Below are 17,210 nucleotides of genomic sequence, written 5' to 3'. Positions count from 1 at the left end.
GTCGCAGAGGTTATAGCATTCTCATGGGCAGCGGGCTTTATTCTAAGGGAGAAAACGACCTTTCTAGCCGCAGGTCGGTGATTGGAAGTAGCACGCATTCAGAAGAAGATATTTCACGCACAGAAAAATCATCTCTGAAAACGAATGATCTATAGAATGACTATTTCTCATGAGATGCAAATAACCTCTGAAGTCCAAGGCTCGGTCCTCTAACGGAAAATAAAATACTTGTACAGACCAGGCCATGTTCCATGAGACCAAAATACCTTTTGTAGAGAGGGTGAGGTGAGTCCATCTCACGAAAAACATCTTCCTCTGTGAGACGCCCATTTCCCTTCAGAATAATGGCACAATGATTGCACACCCAAGGGTCCATGTCTCTCATGGGATTTAGCTTTTGGGGTATAGGAGGGCAAAGTCTCATGAAAGAGATAGGCATGGAAACCAAATCTGCAGTCGTCTCATAGCATCTGCGACATGCCCGTTCTGGGTCCTGGGACAATCGAGGGTTACTGGGCAATATCATTGGTGGGAGTTGGTGGGAGTTGGCATTTACCACCTGTATCCCAGAGTCGAGGTCATCCCATTGGGGTTACTCTATTTGCACTCTTGACTCTCCAAGGGTAGCGAGGGCGAGCTGTTGAAACTTAATTTAGGAGGTGGTTGAGGACTTGCAACTCAATAACCTCAATGTTCAGATAAAGCTATATTCATATATAGAATAAATATTTTTGTACACGGTGGAAATACCTGGCTTTTTAAAACAATAATGCACTCAAAACAACAGGTTGAAGAGCACCATTATAGCGCTTCCAAGCAGAGATGCTTTATTGATTTCCATGGAGTCTCATGATCAATATTAATTTAAATGTTTTGGTAAAATGTGTGAACTCTCTCGTTACTGCTGTCATTGTTTACTTCAGCCGGTCAATGGGGCAGAGCTGACGGACGATATATTACTTGAAGTTGACAGTGATACATCTTCCTTCATCCCTAGCTTCTCAGCAGCTCCTCTAGGTGCAAGACTAGACAGCTGAGTGTGTATGAGCCAGCCACAGTTTCAGAGTTTCTCGACAAATCTGTTTCAAACATCCCATACCCTAAAAGCCCACAACCCCAAAAAACAATGAGGATCCAATCAAAGTAGAGCTTTAGGGTGCCAATGGGCCAGTTCACAAGTCTTGCTGTCCAGTTGATACACCTACTGCAGGGGTTGGTAGGTGATATCCTTAGTGGGATAGAGTTTAAAGGAAGACCAACTAGGGGGTCTGGCCAAGGGAAACTACTGGTGGTAGAGCAGTGTTTCCTCGGAGACTGGTACCTATACTGTCTGAGTGCACTCAAGATTTTCAGTTGACAAAGGCATCCACTAGTTATAAAGCAACCGAGACCCAAAGGAATGGAGATATACTATTATTGTCTGGCTTTTAAAAATAGTAATAAATATCAGACCACAAGGCCTGCAGGCACTGTTCAAACTGTTCTGGAATGAGAGTGAACTGCTAACAGTCAACGGGATGCTAATCCAAGGTACACGGTGAAGAGGAATCCATGGGACACTAATCCAAGGTCTACCACTTTTCACCCCTCAATGTCCCTCTGTGGGTGGAAATTGGTAAAAGGTCAAGGGCAATGCAAATTCATCAAATTCACAGACTAAGAATACTTCTGTGGAAGGCCTTGACCACATGCCTCACAGATCCTTTTTGGGCCAAATTCTGGCCGGCTAGGATGGAAGGTCTTTGTGGTTCCGAGGTTGCTCACGCCCTCATTATAACCTCTTTGCAGGCGTCAGTGACCTAATTTTTCCCTTTTGTCCTCCAGGTAAGAGGCCTGTCCTCTCCTTACACCAGGAAGTACAGTTTTCTGTTTTACTAGAGAAGGTCACAGAGGCAGACCTTCTCAAAAGTCGTAGACCTGCTTTCAACCATAACAGAAACAGTGATCAGCAGCATCCTGTTACTAGCAAATTTCTCTTTGGGCTGGATTACATAGGCTCCTTATGACATTCAAGATGACTACATTTGCTGCTAGAAGAACCCAGTATGTATCCTGCTTTGGAATTACTGGCAAGAAGCTGGGTCCAATGAAAGAACATTAATGGTGGGGTGCCCAAACTTGAGGTAACAGGAAGTCAGAGACATGGGCAAGACAGTGGTATAAACTAGTCATGGTAATGTGTATTGACGTTGACTCAAACATAAAGCTCTCAGCCTAGGTCTCATGGTTGACAGGCAAACAGCCAAGCGCATCAGAAAAGTCTGATGGTAAGTTCAGGTACAATGGCAGACAGCCAATTTTTGGCAGAAAAGCAGCCTTCAAGATTCCTAATGGAGTTTCAGAAAGGGCCTAAGGGCAATGTAAATGGAGGCTGTTACGTTTGCGCGGACTGGGTAGCGCCCCAGATTACAAAAAATAAAAGGTTTGTCACTACTGCAGTTGTGAACTTATGTTAAACGGTGTTCTGTGATAAAACTTCTACTGCCATGCAAAGATCCTTCTCTGCAACGTAGCTACTATCCAGTTCCTAGGACACCATAGAAGAGATGGAGCGGTTGCACCCAACATTCTCAATATTGCAATGCACTTTAATTCTGTCAGGACCAGAGGCGAGAATTACGCATACGTTCTTCACTTTAGAATACAACTTCAGTTGTCTTTTATAACCAAAGCCTAGTCAGCTAAAGACATACTAAAAGGTATGCTGTAATATCTATAAATGATAACGACATAATCTATATACACCTTCACACATTGAATACATTATTTTGTACAGTTTAATTCTTCTTCGTTTTCATAAATCTTTTTATTTTTTTATTGCTATATTCCATAATTGGCTGGACTCTTAAGCCCTGTATAACGGCTCCGCTCTGTTGCAAGATGGCCGCCGTCTCTGCGACTTTTCTTCCAGCGGAGCTCCTGTCACCAGACCGTGCAGTAATATCAGAGGCACACTGCGCAAGCGCCGTCTCCAAGGCAACGTGGACGCCAAGCAGAGCTGGGCTGGTAGAGTTCCTGCACCTGAGCGCCCTGCACTGCACCATGGACAAGTACCAGGTACCGATACCGGCTCCGGGGAAGAACAAGCCCGCGGTTGAATGAGATTCGAGAAGGCTCTCGCTGTGTTTCCTGCCAGACATGACGTGACATTACGTGGCACAAACTCTGCGCTCACTTGCCCTGTCTGAGCCTGTGATCCCTTAGCCTTTGAATTCTGCATTCCGAAACTTTCTATAACCAGAAAACTTTCACTATGTATTCACAACAGCCTTCATCCGCGTGGCTCTAAATCGTTTGACTCCTGTGGCTCTGAATCATTTGACCCCTGTAGCCTCAAAGCTGCTGATTTCAGACACAAACCTTTGAACCTGTAATCTGAAATCTTGCCTCTTGGAGCCCATACTTAGCACTTTCATAAACTACATGCTCTTTTCATCACTTTTTCATTCCAAAACACCTAACCCCTGTTCTATGACACTTTTATTCCCAGTACCTGTCATATTTGCGATCCTGATCTTCGTTTTTTTATTTCAAGAGTTTTGTGGTGTGAAGGCATGTCTCTTCAGAGCTCCTATTTCGGTTGTAACTAAGGTGGCCAACTTTCCATTATCGCTGAGCAGGGCACTTTGCATGCAGGGCGAAACTGCACATGTAGAAACATGTTGCATTCGTGGAGGCATATTGCATGCGTGGAATCACTTTGCCAGAGTGGAGTCTGCACACATGGAGACATCAGAAGACATTTGTTAGGAGTAGACTAGGAGTCTTAGAACACATTTTTAGAGTTTTATTCCATAACCACCTCTTCCGAACCAGACCATTTTTAAAGATATAGGGCCTGATTATCAAAGGATTTAGCGTTTGCAATCCCCCTGATTCGGTAAATTCTGGTGGGCAAACACCATCTATAGATGTGGCCATGTGGATATGTTTTAGCCATGACTTGATGTTCTGATCTTTGCGTTTCCTAAATATGCTGAAAATAAATGTTGTATTCTAATTCTGGGGAGGGCTCAAAACTGTGTGACATTTCTCGTGGAAGGGTCCTTTGGCCCTATTACTCAAGTTGTGGTCAGTGGGCTAGTTGGAAAGCGCAGAACCAAGATACATGATTTCCAGTCCCGGCCTCCACATTAGGCTAAATTTGTGTGCTCCTAAGCAATCATTTAACTTACTTTTTTGGCAAAGTTTAGAGTGTTTAGAAACAATAGAAAAGCTGCTGGCAACTCTAGTTTAAAAGGAAAATCTGGACTGTATATTAGCTGGGGAGGAGAACAGTGTCTAGTCTCCTGTTCTGTTTACCAAAATAGAACATGGAAGTACCTTTATAGCATTTGGAACAAGTACAAGTGATACAGTCTTGGGTCCCCTACTTCAATAAACCGTTTGATCTTGAGCAAATCATACATTCCTCCAAGCTATGTTTGTCCACTTATCTGACAATACATGAACACTTTGGTACAGGCTTTAATGAAGAGATAAATTCCAAGAACATATTTTAAAGACAGGCCCCTTGCCTGGTTTTCGTTAACACAAGCGGGGTCTTGTAACTGCAGATAGCCACATTCCATATTAGGCTTTCTAACGGTGGCCACGCTCCTGAAGCTTCATTGAGCAGGGCGCACCTGTCCTGCAGCACCCCCCCCCCCCAGCCACAGACAAGTACATCTTTTACAGCTGTCATGAGTCTGAAAGAGTGAGAGTTGGCACCCTGCCAAGCCGTTCAAGCTGTCCTGTGGCTAGTTCGAGTTTCCAGATGAGGTTTAATTTAATTGTCATTGAGTGGCAAAAAAATGACGGATTTTACATCTCGTAGCACCTCAGTCCACGCTGCGGGACAACCCACAGAAAAGCAGGACACCACGTTAGAAAATGAGCTGGTTGGCCACTCTGGTGGAAACAATTTTCACAGTGTTAGTACATTCCTGTTAGTGATTGTTACCTGATACCGGTTTCCTATTGATAAGGGTGTTTTTTATAGAGGGAATATTGAAAGGGGTAGTAAAGTTTGGAAAACCTTGTTGATTCTTCGAAATTTAACTTAATTGGGAGCTAAAGACTTGAGGACTACTACAACTCTAGTGCTTTTGACTTCTTTTACGCGAGTCTCAGGACTCCTACTATATTCTTAAGGACAACTGGAATATACGTTTCTGTGATCCCTGTAGCACCGATCACTATGAGCACATCACCCTGATCCCAAGGACCGCTGTAAACTCCATCAGGACTACTTTTGGTGACCCATCAAACTCCAACCTCTTTAAAACCTTTTTATCTGTTCTCCATGCCTCCAATCTCTCCAATCCCAATAAAACCAATGTATGATCACTGTGAGGCCAATCTCTGACCTCTTCAGCTCTAGTCTCTGGGTCTCTGCCTCCTGGAACCGCTGAAATTCGTATGTTTGACTTCTGCTTGTGCTCACCCAGTTCAGATTACTAATCTTTCATCTGTTGACCTGGCCTTCCTCAGTTTAGTAACAACTCTTAATTGGCTGCTTTCCATATGACCACGTTTGTCTCCAAAACCTATGACTTTCACCTTTTGGCGTAGGCCTAATCTCTCACCCTTGTTGTTTGTAACGTGTCAGTCCGAGTAAACTCAATGTGACCTCTGAATGTCCAGAACTCACCCTCTTGACTGCTAGCACTCCTTCCCTAATTAATGTCTATACTGCAAGTGCGACCCTTTAGACTCTTGTTCTCCCAACATCCATCAGAAGAGTAAGCAGAATTGTTTGTTATTTGCTGGCCACTGGCTCAAAAGTGACAGTGTATTGGCATTAGCCAACAAGAACCAGAAATAAACCTAAAGCATTTACTAGTTGCAATAACTCAAGTACAGTGGGTTTGTAGGAACAGTTTACACTAGGACTCGTATACAAGTGAAAAACGCCAGCCTCTTAAGTGGAGCTGCCCTTTCTAGAAAAGGTCACTCAGTTGTATGGAACTGTCAGTTTGGGTCATCAATAGAATTCAAAGTGTGTATATAGAGTGTGGTAATAGAATTTAGTTGTCAGAATATAGTCTGACAGAAATACTGTGTCCTAAACATCATCTACTAAAACATTGCCCCATTGGAGTTAATAAATGATAATATAAGCCCAAAGGGGTGATATTTTTGCAAACATTTATAATAAGTATTATGAGGGATCTCATTTCTGTGCATGATATTCTGACATAAAACAGTTAATAAATGCTGCAACCAGAATGACATCAAGAGCACTATCGCTGGATGAATTATGGATGAATGATGGTGCTTGAGGCCGCTTTGAGACCTCGAACATACTTGTGGTTGAAAGAGGCCCTTGAAAAGCCACATCAGCAATGACCACGGTTTCTGCAGTCCCTGTGGCTCTTCTGTTTAAAGTCTCAGCCTTCCCAGTTGTTCATTGGAAGCAAGATCGTATTTACCTTGAGTACGCTCCATGATGGCTGAGAGAGTGACATCATGGCTGCTTCTCGACTGTTTAACAAGCCTATTATTCCCATTGTCCTGACATTTAAAATCCCAAGCAAATTCTACAAACAAACAACTAAGTTGATCTTAATGTAGGGCACTGATCGGTGACGTCTCACACTCATTACTGGACTCAGAACAAACGCTCTGAAATATTGAGTATTGTTTCTGTGGTGCACTTGTTGGTATAAGTGACCAGAGCTTTATTGAGCATATTATTATCCAATGAAGAATTTTACAATTCTAAAATATTGTGTCACAAAAGAATAACACATGGCACAGAAATGACGAATGTGGAAATATTTTTGAGACCTAAAAGATACTAATAATTGCCTTTTTATTGATCCACTGGCTCGAAGACACTACAGATTATCACTTAATCTACCATTGATTGTGATATACTGTTATTGCTTTATGCCACAGGAAGGAAAATCACATTGTGTTCCTTTCCAGACATCACACTACTGACCACATCGTAGTCTTACGGAGAGTGACAAAAAAACAATTACAAAAATACACAAGAGGGAAGTCCCTCCGGATCCGAAATACAAACAGCTGCATATGGGGATAAATGGGCAAAAATATCACCAAACATCCAAATGTGTCCTTAAACAAGAGTAGTCAATACCCACCGCTACATAGGACATATATTAATGATCTCTCAACCCCGCCCTCATGTTCCTTGCACCCATGGCCACAGACACCAGACACACAAAGGATCTAGTCAATATTTCTTCCATTAAGTAGGGACCCCTAAAGCCTCGGTCGTCTGCAGTGCTGCCACAAAAAATAGGCCCTTTGTATCGGTCCTCAAAGGACAACAAGCATGTTCTTCCAAAGTGAAAGCAAAAGCACCATACATACATTTAAATATTCCATCACTGACCCAGAAATAGGCTATACCTTGATGTAAGCTTATCTGTGACTTACAATAACTGCCTCTACAACCTTGAAATTGTCAACTTACGATAGAAAAAAAACTGTTTTACTCCATAAAGAAATTATTGAATAAAATCAGCACCCAAAGACTAACGCAATAGCAATATAATGGAATAATTCTGTTTATTCTATTACATTAAAGCTGATGCTATGGCTATCATTATAAATGTTTTAAAACTATGTCTGTGTATTTGTTGACCTCAGCTGAGGTCTATATCAAATTTAAAATAAACTAAACTTTTTCATCTTATATGGCAGTGAGTTTTAGGAATCAACTCTGACACAAAACCTCCCAGACTGGAACAAGACGTATGTAAAACCTTTCAGCAAAACGCCAGCAAAAGCAAACTAAATGTCCAGAAAAACTCCAGAACAATGATTTAAAACACACCTAGAAATATACAGCCTTGCTGCTGAGCATCCAAGTAATGGTATTTGCTTTTTAGATTTATCTGAGTAAAAGTTACATAAATTTCTACACCCCGCGCACTCAAAGAGAGGTTCAAAATCAGATATCCTGCCAGGCTATAATCTGTTTACCAGGCACATCCAAAATGTAGCAAACACAAGGAGATGATGGACGGAGTGCTGAAACTTTTCAGACACTCACCCCCAGTCACAGATCTGGGTTGAATCCATCATCATTCTTTAGCTCACTTCGCCACCTCACTTCAGACCCACCTATATGCAAATCAGTCTTGACCCTGTGCCTTATGGGAACAGTCCAGCCCGAACTGCCAAGCCAGGTCTTCCCTGAACCGGAAACAAGCGTTCTGGGACCGGTTTCTGGGTAACACCCTTCATCAGCCAGCCTAGCTTGAATCCAGTGGCAAAGTGAGCAAGGGAACCACGTCTGGGCATACCCTGCCAACTTAGGGCGAGCAAAGCAAGCACAAGGAGAGGATGGACGGAGCATTGAAACTTTTCAGACACTCACTCCCAGTCACAGATCTGGGTTGAATCCATCATCATTCTTTAGCTCTGTAGGAGAGTGGCATCGACTGCATAGTTGCCCCCAACTTTTTGCTGATGTTATGACTGTTTTATGACACTAGCCAGGCTGTGGCCCTGCTATCCAGGACCCCAGCCTATCTGCTTCTTCTCTAAACTGATGTGAGTACCCTAGGTACCTTCCAATTGGATACTGAGGACACCCTGTCAGCCCCTCGTAGATGGTACCCTAAGTACCCAGGGCATGGGTCCCTCAGAGGCCTACCAGGGGCTGCAGCACTTATTGTGCCACCCCTGGGACAGCCATACAAAATGACACCACCAGACCACTACTGTAGTCTGGGTAAGGTGGTGCTTGCACCCCTTACAGGGATATAGGTATCCTGTATCCCACTTAATACAACACATATATCCTCATAGGTCACCCCTAAGGCAGGCCTTGCTGATCCTACAAGGCAGTGTGCTGAGATATGTGTGAGGGGGAACCCCTACCTGAGTAGGGCCCCTCTGCAACCTTCGTAAAACTATGGCTGGGTTGTTTGTAGTGCAGCCATACCATATGCTCTTAACCGCATTATAAGTAATCGCGATAGCGTGATAACTTGAGAATGGCTTCACAGAACCATATCGTGTTTGGTGTCAAACATGTAGGAATCATACCCCCAATCCAGCCATGGGACTGAGGGCATGATTCCCCCCTGCTAGAGGGGCGATATGGGAAAAGCGGCAGAATTTGGACACCAATTTAAAAGTGCACACGTAGTACAAAATGGATGCTACCCGCCACCCACACAACTCTGGCTGCCTGTTGCTGGGCAGAACTCCAGCCACGGCAGCTGGACAATAGGGATCTTGTTACAGGGAGGTGCTCTCAACTCCCCAGACAGACTATGTGGATTGGAACTGGGTGGGTGCACCATAGGATGTCTTTCAGATTTGCACGTAGGCTTCTCCAGTTCCTACTTCTGCATACACCACCTCAAACCGGTTCAGGGGCATCCTGTCCCCTGCCCAGGCGGGAAACCACACAAAGGCGAGAGGGTGTAGCCACCCTTTCCCGCCTGAACTCTCATTGGTGGGCTCTGATCTGGACACTCCCCTAATCTTTGGATAAAGGTGAATACAGGGTCCCCAGAGCCTCAGATTATTCTTGAACTTCACAGACTTGAACTTCGACTTGCTGCCGCACAGCTAAAGGAAGAGATTTCCCTTGGGGTAAAGGAGTTACCCCCTGCTTGGCAGGCACCTGAAACACTGCAAGTGACCCGGTTGGAATCTCGCTGCTCCTACGGACATCGACGACTCTTTCCTACCTTGAGGTGGGTTTCCAAGCATCCCAGAGGCCAGTGAGTGTGCACAGCAAAGCTCAGCACCGTGGACTCCGTGGGAGCCGAGATCCCCAATACCCCAGGACACCGGCCACCTCTTGCACAGCAACCGACCCCGACCAGTGGAGAAGTTGTGCTTTGGCCCGTTATTGAGCCAACCTCTCAGCATCATCTGTGCCAAAGATCGACGCCCTAGCCCGCTCCGGCGACCCGTGGGCGCATCTTTACGCACACCAAATTGCTGCCTCCCGCGGTCCCTTGTCTCTCGACTGGTGGGCCCTAGCAGAGGTCAATCTTCACTTCCAAGAGTTCCCCTGGTTGCTCCAGGCCCGCTCTTCAGTCTCCTCGCTGGAGACCTTGCTCAGACCTTGTGGGTCTGCACCAGTAGCAGTTTTGTGTTTTCTTGCGTGGGTTGCGGTTGCCAAGGCTTAGTGGGTCCAATTCGGACACTAATACCGCAGTGACCCTCATCCTTTGTGGTACAGTTGCCCTCCAGAAGTTGGCCTTCCTTGACGCCTCCTGGACCCCGTGGCTGACGATCCAAGCTACACCTCTTCCACCTGGAAGCACCCAACATTGAAGGGCTCCTTCTCCTGAGCCCCCTGGTCACTGTGCCATGACCCAGACTCTGTCCTCTCTGCTTTCAGGTCCTTCTCTTCAAGATCTACATTTTCAATCTTCACGACATCGACGACGCTTCTTGCTAGCAGCAGTTCTTCACGTTTTGCCATTGAAAATCAGCCCGCGACCCGATATCGAAAACGACCTATGCACCCGGCTTCCCTGGGGCAGGTAACAGTGGTACCTCGGTACTCTCGTGGGTGTGGGCCCTTCAAAAGCTTACCTCTAAAGTATTGAACTTGAACTCCTGCTAGAAGTGTTTTTAATCTTGTAAAATTCAACCGCGACATTCTCCACAGGCTTTAATAGAGATCCCGACAGTAGCTTTAGCCACTGCACGCGTCTCCCGTGGGTCCCCTTCCTCACTACCTTGGGTGGTTTCACAAGGGGCCAGCGACCCTAAATGCCCTAGGCATTGTCTGTAGAATTGTCGTGGTTCTTATGCCACTTTTTTTATATATGGTTTGGTCCCCCCCCTGGGGCCCTATGATTCCAGTGCTTTTTATTGTAACTATCAATGCTTGTTTGAATTGTATCTTTACCTCCAGCCTCACAAAGAGACTATAGGGATTCTTCTTAGAATAAATACATATATTTTATTTATATACCTGTGTGGACTACTCTTTCATTTGGTTATTCAAGAGGTTATCTATGGTAAAACAATAAGCTTAACACTCCTTCAAGACTTAGCCTGAAGGCTGCTCTCCACAGCTACCACTAGGATAGCTTTCTTTAAAGGTTGTCTTTAACCTATCACCATAAGAGTCGAATTGAACTGGTGCAAGGTGTCCCCTATAACTAGTGGACAGCATATGCCAGGCCAACTTCTCACAAGCTCACTTCGCCACCTCAGTTCAGACCCAGCTATATGCAAATCAGCGCTCCGTCCATCATCCCCTTGTGTTTGGTTTGTTTGCCCTAAGTTGGCAGGGTCTGCCCAGATGTGGGTCCCTTGCTCACTTTGCCACTGGATTCAAGCTAGCCTGACTGATGAGGGCTGTTAGCCCGAAACCGTCCCTGGATGCTTGTTTCCGGTCCAGGGAAGACATGACTTGACAGTTTGGGCTGGACTGCTCCCATGAGGCACAGTGTCAAGACTGATTTGCATATAGCTGTGTCTGAACTGGGGTGGCGAAGTGAGCTTGTGAGAAGTTGGCCTGGCATATGCTGTCCACTAGTTATAGGGGACACCTTGCACCAGTCCAATTCAACCCAGATTTGAAACTGGGGGTGAGTGTCTGAAAAGTTTCAGCGCTCCGTCCATCATATCCTTGTGTTTGCTACGTCTATATTGTATCCCCCTTTTCAAGAGGAGGCCAGAATTAAGAAACTGGGGTGAGCATGCTCTAGAATGCTTCTTTTAATATCACCAAAGAAGTAGGGCGGCTAAAGATGAGCACCAAGCTGGACTTCTGCTGGTCACGCATTGGAAGCCCTGCTTAGGAGACGACTCCACCGTTTAAGGAATACACAGGACAGGCATAAACTTATCAGATACATGCTCGGTGCAGAAGTAAAGTCTCAAAGCATCTGTTTCTAAAAACCTATCCCAGAAATATTTTGTTTATATTTTTCATTCATATTTGGTTACATTTTTTCACCATGAGACATTATTGTGCTTTTACGAGACTAGGAGATACAGAACAGAAGGGAGATAATACCAGTTTGCATTGAGTGAGTGGCCTTTGAGATAGTTAGGGTCCAAGAAGGGTTTAAGAAGTATGAGGAAAATATATATTTTCTGTTGTTTCCTGAATGTCAGGAGGTGGGTACATTTCGTAGCTGTACAGGGAGGGAGTTCCAGAAATATGCTGTGGTACTAGAGAGGGTTTGGTTCAGCGCTTGGGAATCTTTGAATTTAGGTGTTTCGAGATCTAGGTATAGGAAAGTTCTGCTCCTAAGACCTCTTTGGCCTCATGAGATGTTGAGAAGGCTGGCTAGAAATGTTGGAAGACTTCAATGGATGGCTTTATAAGCAAGATGTCTGATATTGAATTTAATCCTTGCTTCAATGGGAATCCAGTGAAGTTCCTTTAGGATGGCTGATCTATGGGAATATGGGTAAAACCTGAACTTCTGCATTTAGATGATAGAAAGAACAAGACTGTTTCTCTTTTATATTGTTTAATCGTGGCATTGCTAATTAGATCTGAAGCACCGGAAAGAGCAGGACCTGTGTGATTCTGGGTCTTACTTTCAGACGAGCAGTCCTAACACAGGGATTTGAATGTTGCTGATGTGTTTTTAATTAGTGATATCCATTGGTGTTATTGTATTGATGTTACTTTTCATTTGGATATACGGTTAGGTAGTCCAACAGCCTTGAAACTTGGAACCTTGGCACAACATTCATAGCAATCAAAAGTGAGAGATCAATACAGGTCGATGCAAAGAGATATTAAAACCCAGAAGGGCTGAACTTTGCAGCAAGTGTGAGACGGGGAATTAGAGAAGGATATATTTTCTACTGCACCGCCAGAGAGGCAGAGGTATCAGAGAAAGACACTTTAAGCAGCTCTCTGAGAATGATGAAGTAGACTTTTCAAGTACAAATGAAATGAAAGTCCAAGGAACACTGACGTAGCAGCTGGTCATCAGGCTAGATTTGAAATGTAATGTCCACTTTGATATTAACTGTATTGTTAACTCCTTTTAATCGGGGCTTCAAAATAATAAGGTTTCCATTTTGCCGTCTTGCCCTTTTCCTATCTGTCGTGTATTTCAAGTGGCAAAATTGGAGTAACTTGTTTGGCCAACAAAGTTCACTTTAAATGTGATTAAAGGAAAATGGGCTGCATTTAAAAAAGAAAGATTACTGTATTTAAAAGCAATTGCTGACACAGTGGTCTGCTGACCTCAGCAGGCCACATCCCTGTGATTTTTTACATTTCCAATGGATCGCAAACTGAGACCTACTTCATTAATATTTATGAGGTTGGTCTAGTTACAAGCCTCTAGGAATTGCAAAAAGTGTAAAACACACTTTAGCACATTGGTGTTTGCAATTACCAAATAGCGAATTGCAAAATTCACTATTTGGTAATTGTAAACACTAATGTTAGTACATGTGGCCCTCAGAAGGCTCCCAGACCAAGTAGGCTCCACAGCAGTTATCCTTTTGGAGATCAGTGCCGCATTTGACACTGTAGATCAACAAAAAATGAAAAGGTTTCTTTTAATTTTTTAAGAGTAAGCAGTGGTCCCTGGGACCACTGCCTGCTCTTAAAAAATATTTTTTCAACCATTCTCAAAGGAGAAGGGGTCACTTAGGCACGGGTTACCACCAACTTCAAGTTGATGATAAAATGCAAATGTTTTGCGACTGCATTTCGGTCACAAAACATTCATACATACCAATGCGAATCAGTATTTGTGAGGGATGCCCTAAACACCCCCTTTCCAAATACTGAATCGCAAACAAAAATTGTGATTTGGTAACTGATTGTAATTTGTGTATTGTACATTTGTAAACGCATTTTTGCAAAAATGCTTCCTACATGTGGCCCTCAGTTCCTTCACCACAGCTAAAAGTGCAGTTTCCGTACTGTATTGCGGTCTAAACCCCTTTTGAGTGGGATGGAGAATTTCTTTTGATTCCATAAAAAGAGAAAGGTGTTGGTTTACAAGCTTCTCCAGACATTTAGACACTCCCTGCAATAAGGAGATAGGTCCGTAGTTTCCCAGACATAATGGGTGCAGACTGGGCTTTCCATCGAGGGGCAACTAGCCCACTGGTCAAAGACAGATTCAATAGGTCCTGCAGGTAAGGGAAGATGTTCTCTGACCCTTCTTCTAAAATGTGGAGGGGGGCCAGGTCCAAGGGTGAGCCCGACTTAACCAAGCTGAATAGTGCTGAAACATGGCCTGCCCTGATGGCAGGAAAGGCAGGCGGGCCTTGTTCAAGACTCCGTAAGGATTTCCTCCTCAACTAAAAATCTAGCTCCTTTGCCCTATCGGGAAAGAGTGAGTATATATCTGTAATCTTTTTTGGAAAAATTTGGCCAGATCGTTACTGTGTGCCACTGTTGGTTCTGGTAAAGAGCTGTCCGCTCTGAGCTCAGTAAGAGATTTCTGAATCTGAAATATTTCTTTAGGCGAGTTGGAGGACTTCTCTATTTTGGCAGTGTAGTAAGAGGCTTAGAGGCTCTAATTTGTGAAAGGTAGTTTCTAGTTGCATGCCGATACTCTTGTTTACTCAACTTATCAAAAGATTTTCTCCATGGTCTCTCAAATCTTTTGCATTCCTTCTTTAGTGACAACAAATGGGAATTTAACCATGGGGAGTTTCTGCCATGTTGGGTGCATTTGTGCCATATCACCAGGATGATGACCAGGTTCTGAGAATTATTGATCCGATAAGAAAATCTCAAGGCGCTCGAGGGAGTATGGTTGCCTAATTCAAGCCTAGACTTGCTGAAAGCAGCTTTCCACTCCCCAAGGTTTAATTTAGACCAATGGCGGTCCTGCAACATGGCCTGAATTGGAAGGCTTGAAGGGGTGAAGGAGCGCAAGATGATAGGTATCAAATAATGGTCTTACCAAGTTACTGGCAGAGGTTGTAATACCTGCAGATTTAAGATATTACTAAAAACAAGGTCGATGGTATGCCTTTCTCGTGGGTTAGGCCCATTACCTTTTCTGCAAGCTGTAGAAAAGCAAAGTCTTGAAGTAAGTTCTTAAAGGCACTACGTTTGGTGTCATCAAGATGAATGTTAAAATCTCCCAACAGGGTGAAGTTGGCTTTGTTCATTGCCAATCGTACAATTATGTCAAGGAGCGCCTGGAGGAAGTGAGCCGATGGGACAGGGGGCCCATAGAGTGGAACTTCAGAGAGAGTAAAATATGGGGTAAACGAGATTGAGACGAGGAAGCTTTCACAATCAGGGAGAGTGAGAGGGGTAAAGATACACCTAAAAGTTTCTCTATAGATGATAACGATCCTACCACCTCCCTTATCTTTATGATCCTTTCGGCAGATAAGGTAGCACAAGGGCAAGGTTTGAACTATGTCAGGTGAAGAGCCCTTGTGCAGCCAAGTTCAGTGAGTAATACATCTAGCTGATTGTCCTGGATGAGTGAAAATAAGTCCAATTGCTAACCTGTCCAGGATATGCAGTTAATCAAGAACATACACCACTCTACCTGTTCTTTAACAGGTCGAGTCTACCTAGGGTGAAGATAAAGATGTAAAGAACAAGCTTTCCGGCTTGCCTTTGGTGCGCCATGACCTTCATTTATGGAGGACCTTCATTTATGGAGGACCGCCTGAAGAAAAAACAACTAGTGCGCCTACCAAAATGGCGTCTCTAGTTGTGCAAATGCAATAAAGTACAGTACAGTATAACAATTCAAATTCAATTGTTCAACTTCCCACTGGTCCCCGCTATGACAACGACTCCCTTTATCAGTTAAAAACAGAGTTAGTGGCTAAACCTTTAAAAAGTGCCCTCGACATCAACTTACCCAACTGACTCAATAGCAGCATATGAATGGCAAGATTGCGGTGCAGAAATTGTGTTAGTTAGGCACCGCGTCCGTGCCATGGCCTTCATTTATGGGGGACCGCCTGAAGAAACAACAACCAGAGTGCCTACCAAAATGGCGTCTCTAGTTGTGCAAACATGATAAAGTGCAGTAAAACAATTAAAATTACATTTTTCAACTTCCCACTGGTCCCGGTAATGACACCGACTTCCCTTATCAGTGAAAAAAAAGAGTTAGTGACTAAAACGTTTAAAAAGTGCCCTCAACATCAACTTACTCAACTGACTAAATAGCAGCATATGAAAGGCAAGATTGCGGTGCAGAAATTGTGTTCGCTAGGTCTAACTATCCTCCCTGCTCAATTTGCCGTGCACTGTGCAATCTAATGGGGATAACATATAGAGTCTAAGTTACAGATAAGGGGCCATATGTAGGTAAAACGTGTTTTGCGATTCTCTAATTGCAATTTTTAGGGAATCGCAATTAGAGAATTGCAAAACGGAATGTAGGTAGGATTAGCAAAATATTTTGCGATTCCCACCTATTCCTTATTTGCGAATCCCAAATTGAGATTCGCAAATAAGGAATACCTTGCCATTCATTCCTATGGGCTAGAAGGCCCATAGGAATGAATAGGAAGACATTCTCAATTTGCGATTCTCAATTAGAGAATCGCAAATTGAGAATGCAATTTCAAGGTTGCAAGGGTGTCAATAGGACACCCTTTTGCACCCCTGAAATAAACATGTGTGCACATATGGCGCACATACATGCGCTAAGGGCATGTATGTGCGCCACATGGCACTTTGAAAAATGCAAAAAAGTGCATTTTTCAAAGAAATCGCAAATTACCACCAACCTGAGGTTGGTGGTAATATGCGATTCCTTAAGCCAAAATCGCACAACTTGGGTGCTTCCTACATTGCATTTAAGGAATCGCAATTTGGGATTCCTTAAATGCATTAGCAAAATAAGGAATCGCAAATTTTGCGATTCCTTATTTTGCGTGTGGGTTTTTGTGTGCTACATAGCACACTGCCCAAATTGCGATCGCAAATGCTGAAATTCGGCGAATTTCAGCATTTGCGATCGCAATTTAGCTTCCTACATATGGCCCATAGATCTTACCGTAACTGAACATTTTTAGGAATGATCCGTTAAATTCCAATAATGGTGTTAGGCTATCCAGCTGGATTAAAGTTTTGGAAAAAATTGACAAAGATGATGTGAGACACGTATTGGGCACTTTTGAGGGTCAGTACAGTGTACGCGGTCAGTGTTTGAAATGTTATAGGTAATGCACTTGGCAGTTAATTCCATCCAGCTTCTGGAGACAAAACCACCATGGGCCGAAAGAAGGGCCAGACATAGTCAACTCACGCTTTGCTGGATCTCATACTGGCACGATTGTAAATTAGTGCCTAGCAA

At 43.8% G+C, this 17,210-nt stretch overlaps 1 protein-coding gene across 2 annotated transcripts in view; it reads left to right on the top strand.

The window, feature by feature from the left end:
* Window positions 1–2,981: 2,981 nt before the first annotated feature.
* STKLD1 (serine/threonine kinase like domain containing 1) overlaps window positions 2,982–17,210 on the top strand; it is a 366,689-nt gene continuing 352,460 nt past the window's right edge. For both annotated transcript variants that reach the window (XM_085613866.1, XM_085613865.1), the window contains exon 1: window positions 2,982–3,057. In XM_085613866.1, coding sequence (XP_085469992.1) covers window positions 3,043–3,057 — 15 coding nt within the window. In that variant the 5' untranslated portion in view covers window positions 2,982–3,042. The remainder of the gene's footprint in view (window positions 3,058–17,210) is intronic.

The sequence above is a fragment of the Triturus cristatus genome, chromosome 1_2 (assembly GCF_964204655.1).
Source record: "Triturus cristatus chromosome 1_2, aTriCri1.1, whole genome shotgun sequence".
In the NCBI taxonomy this organism is placed as follows: domain Eukaryota; kingdom Metazoa; phylum Chordata; class Amphibia; order Caudata; family Salamandridae; genus Triturus; species Triturus cristatus.
Note: the sequence above shows the minus strand (reverse complement) of the source record. Positions and strands in the feature narration are given on the sequence as shown.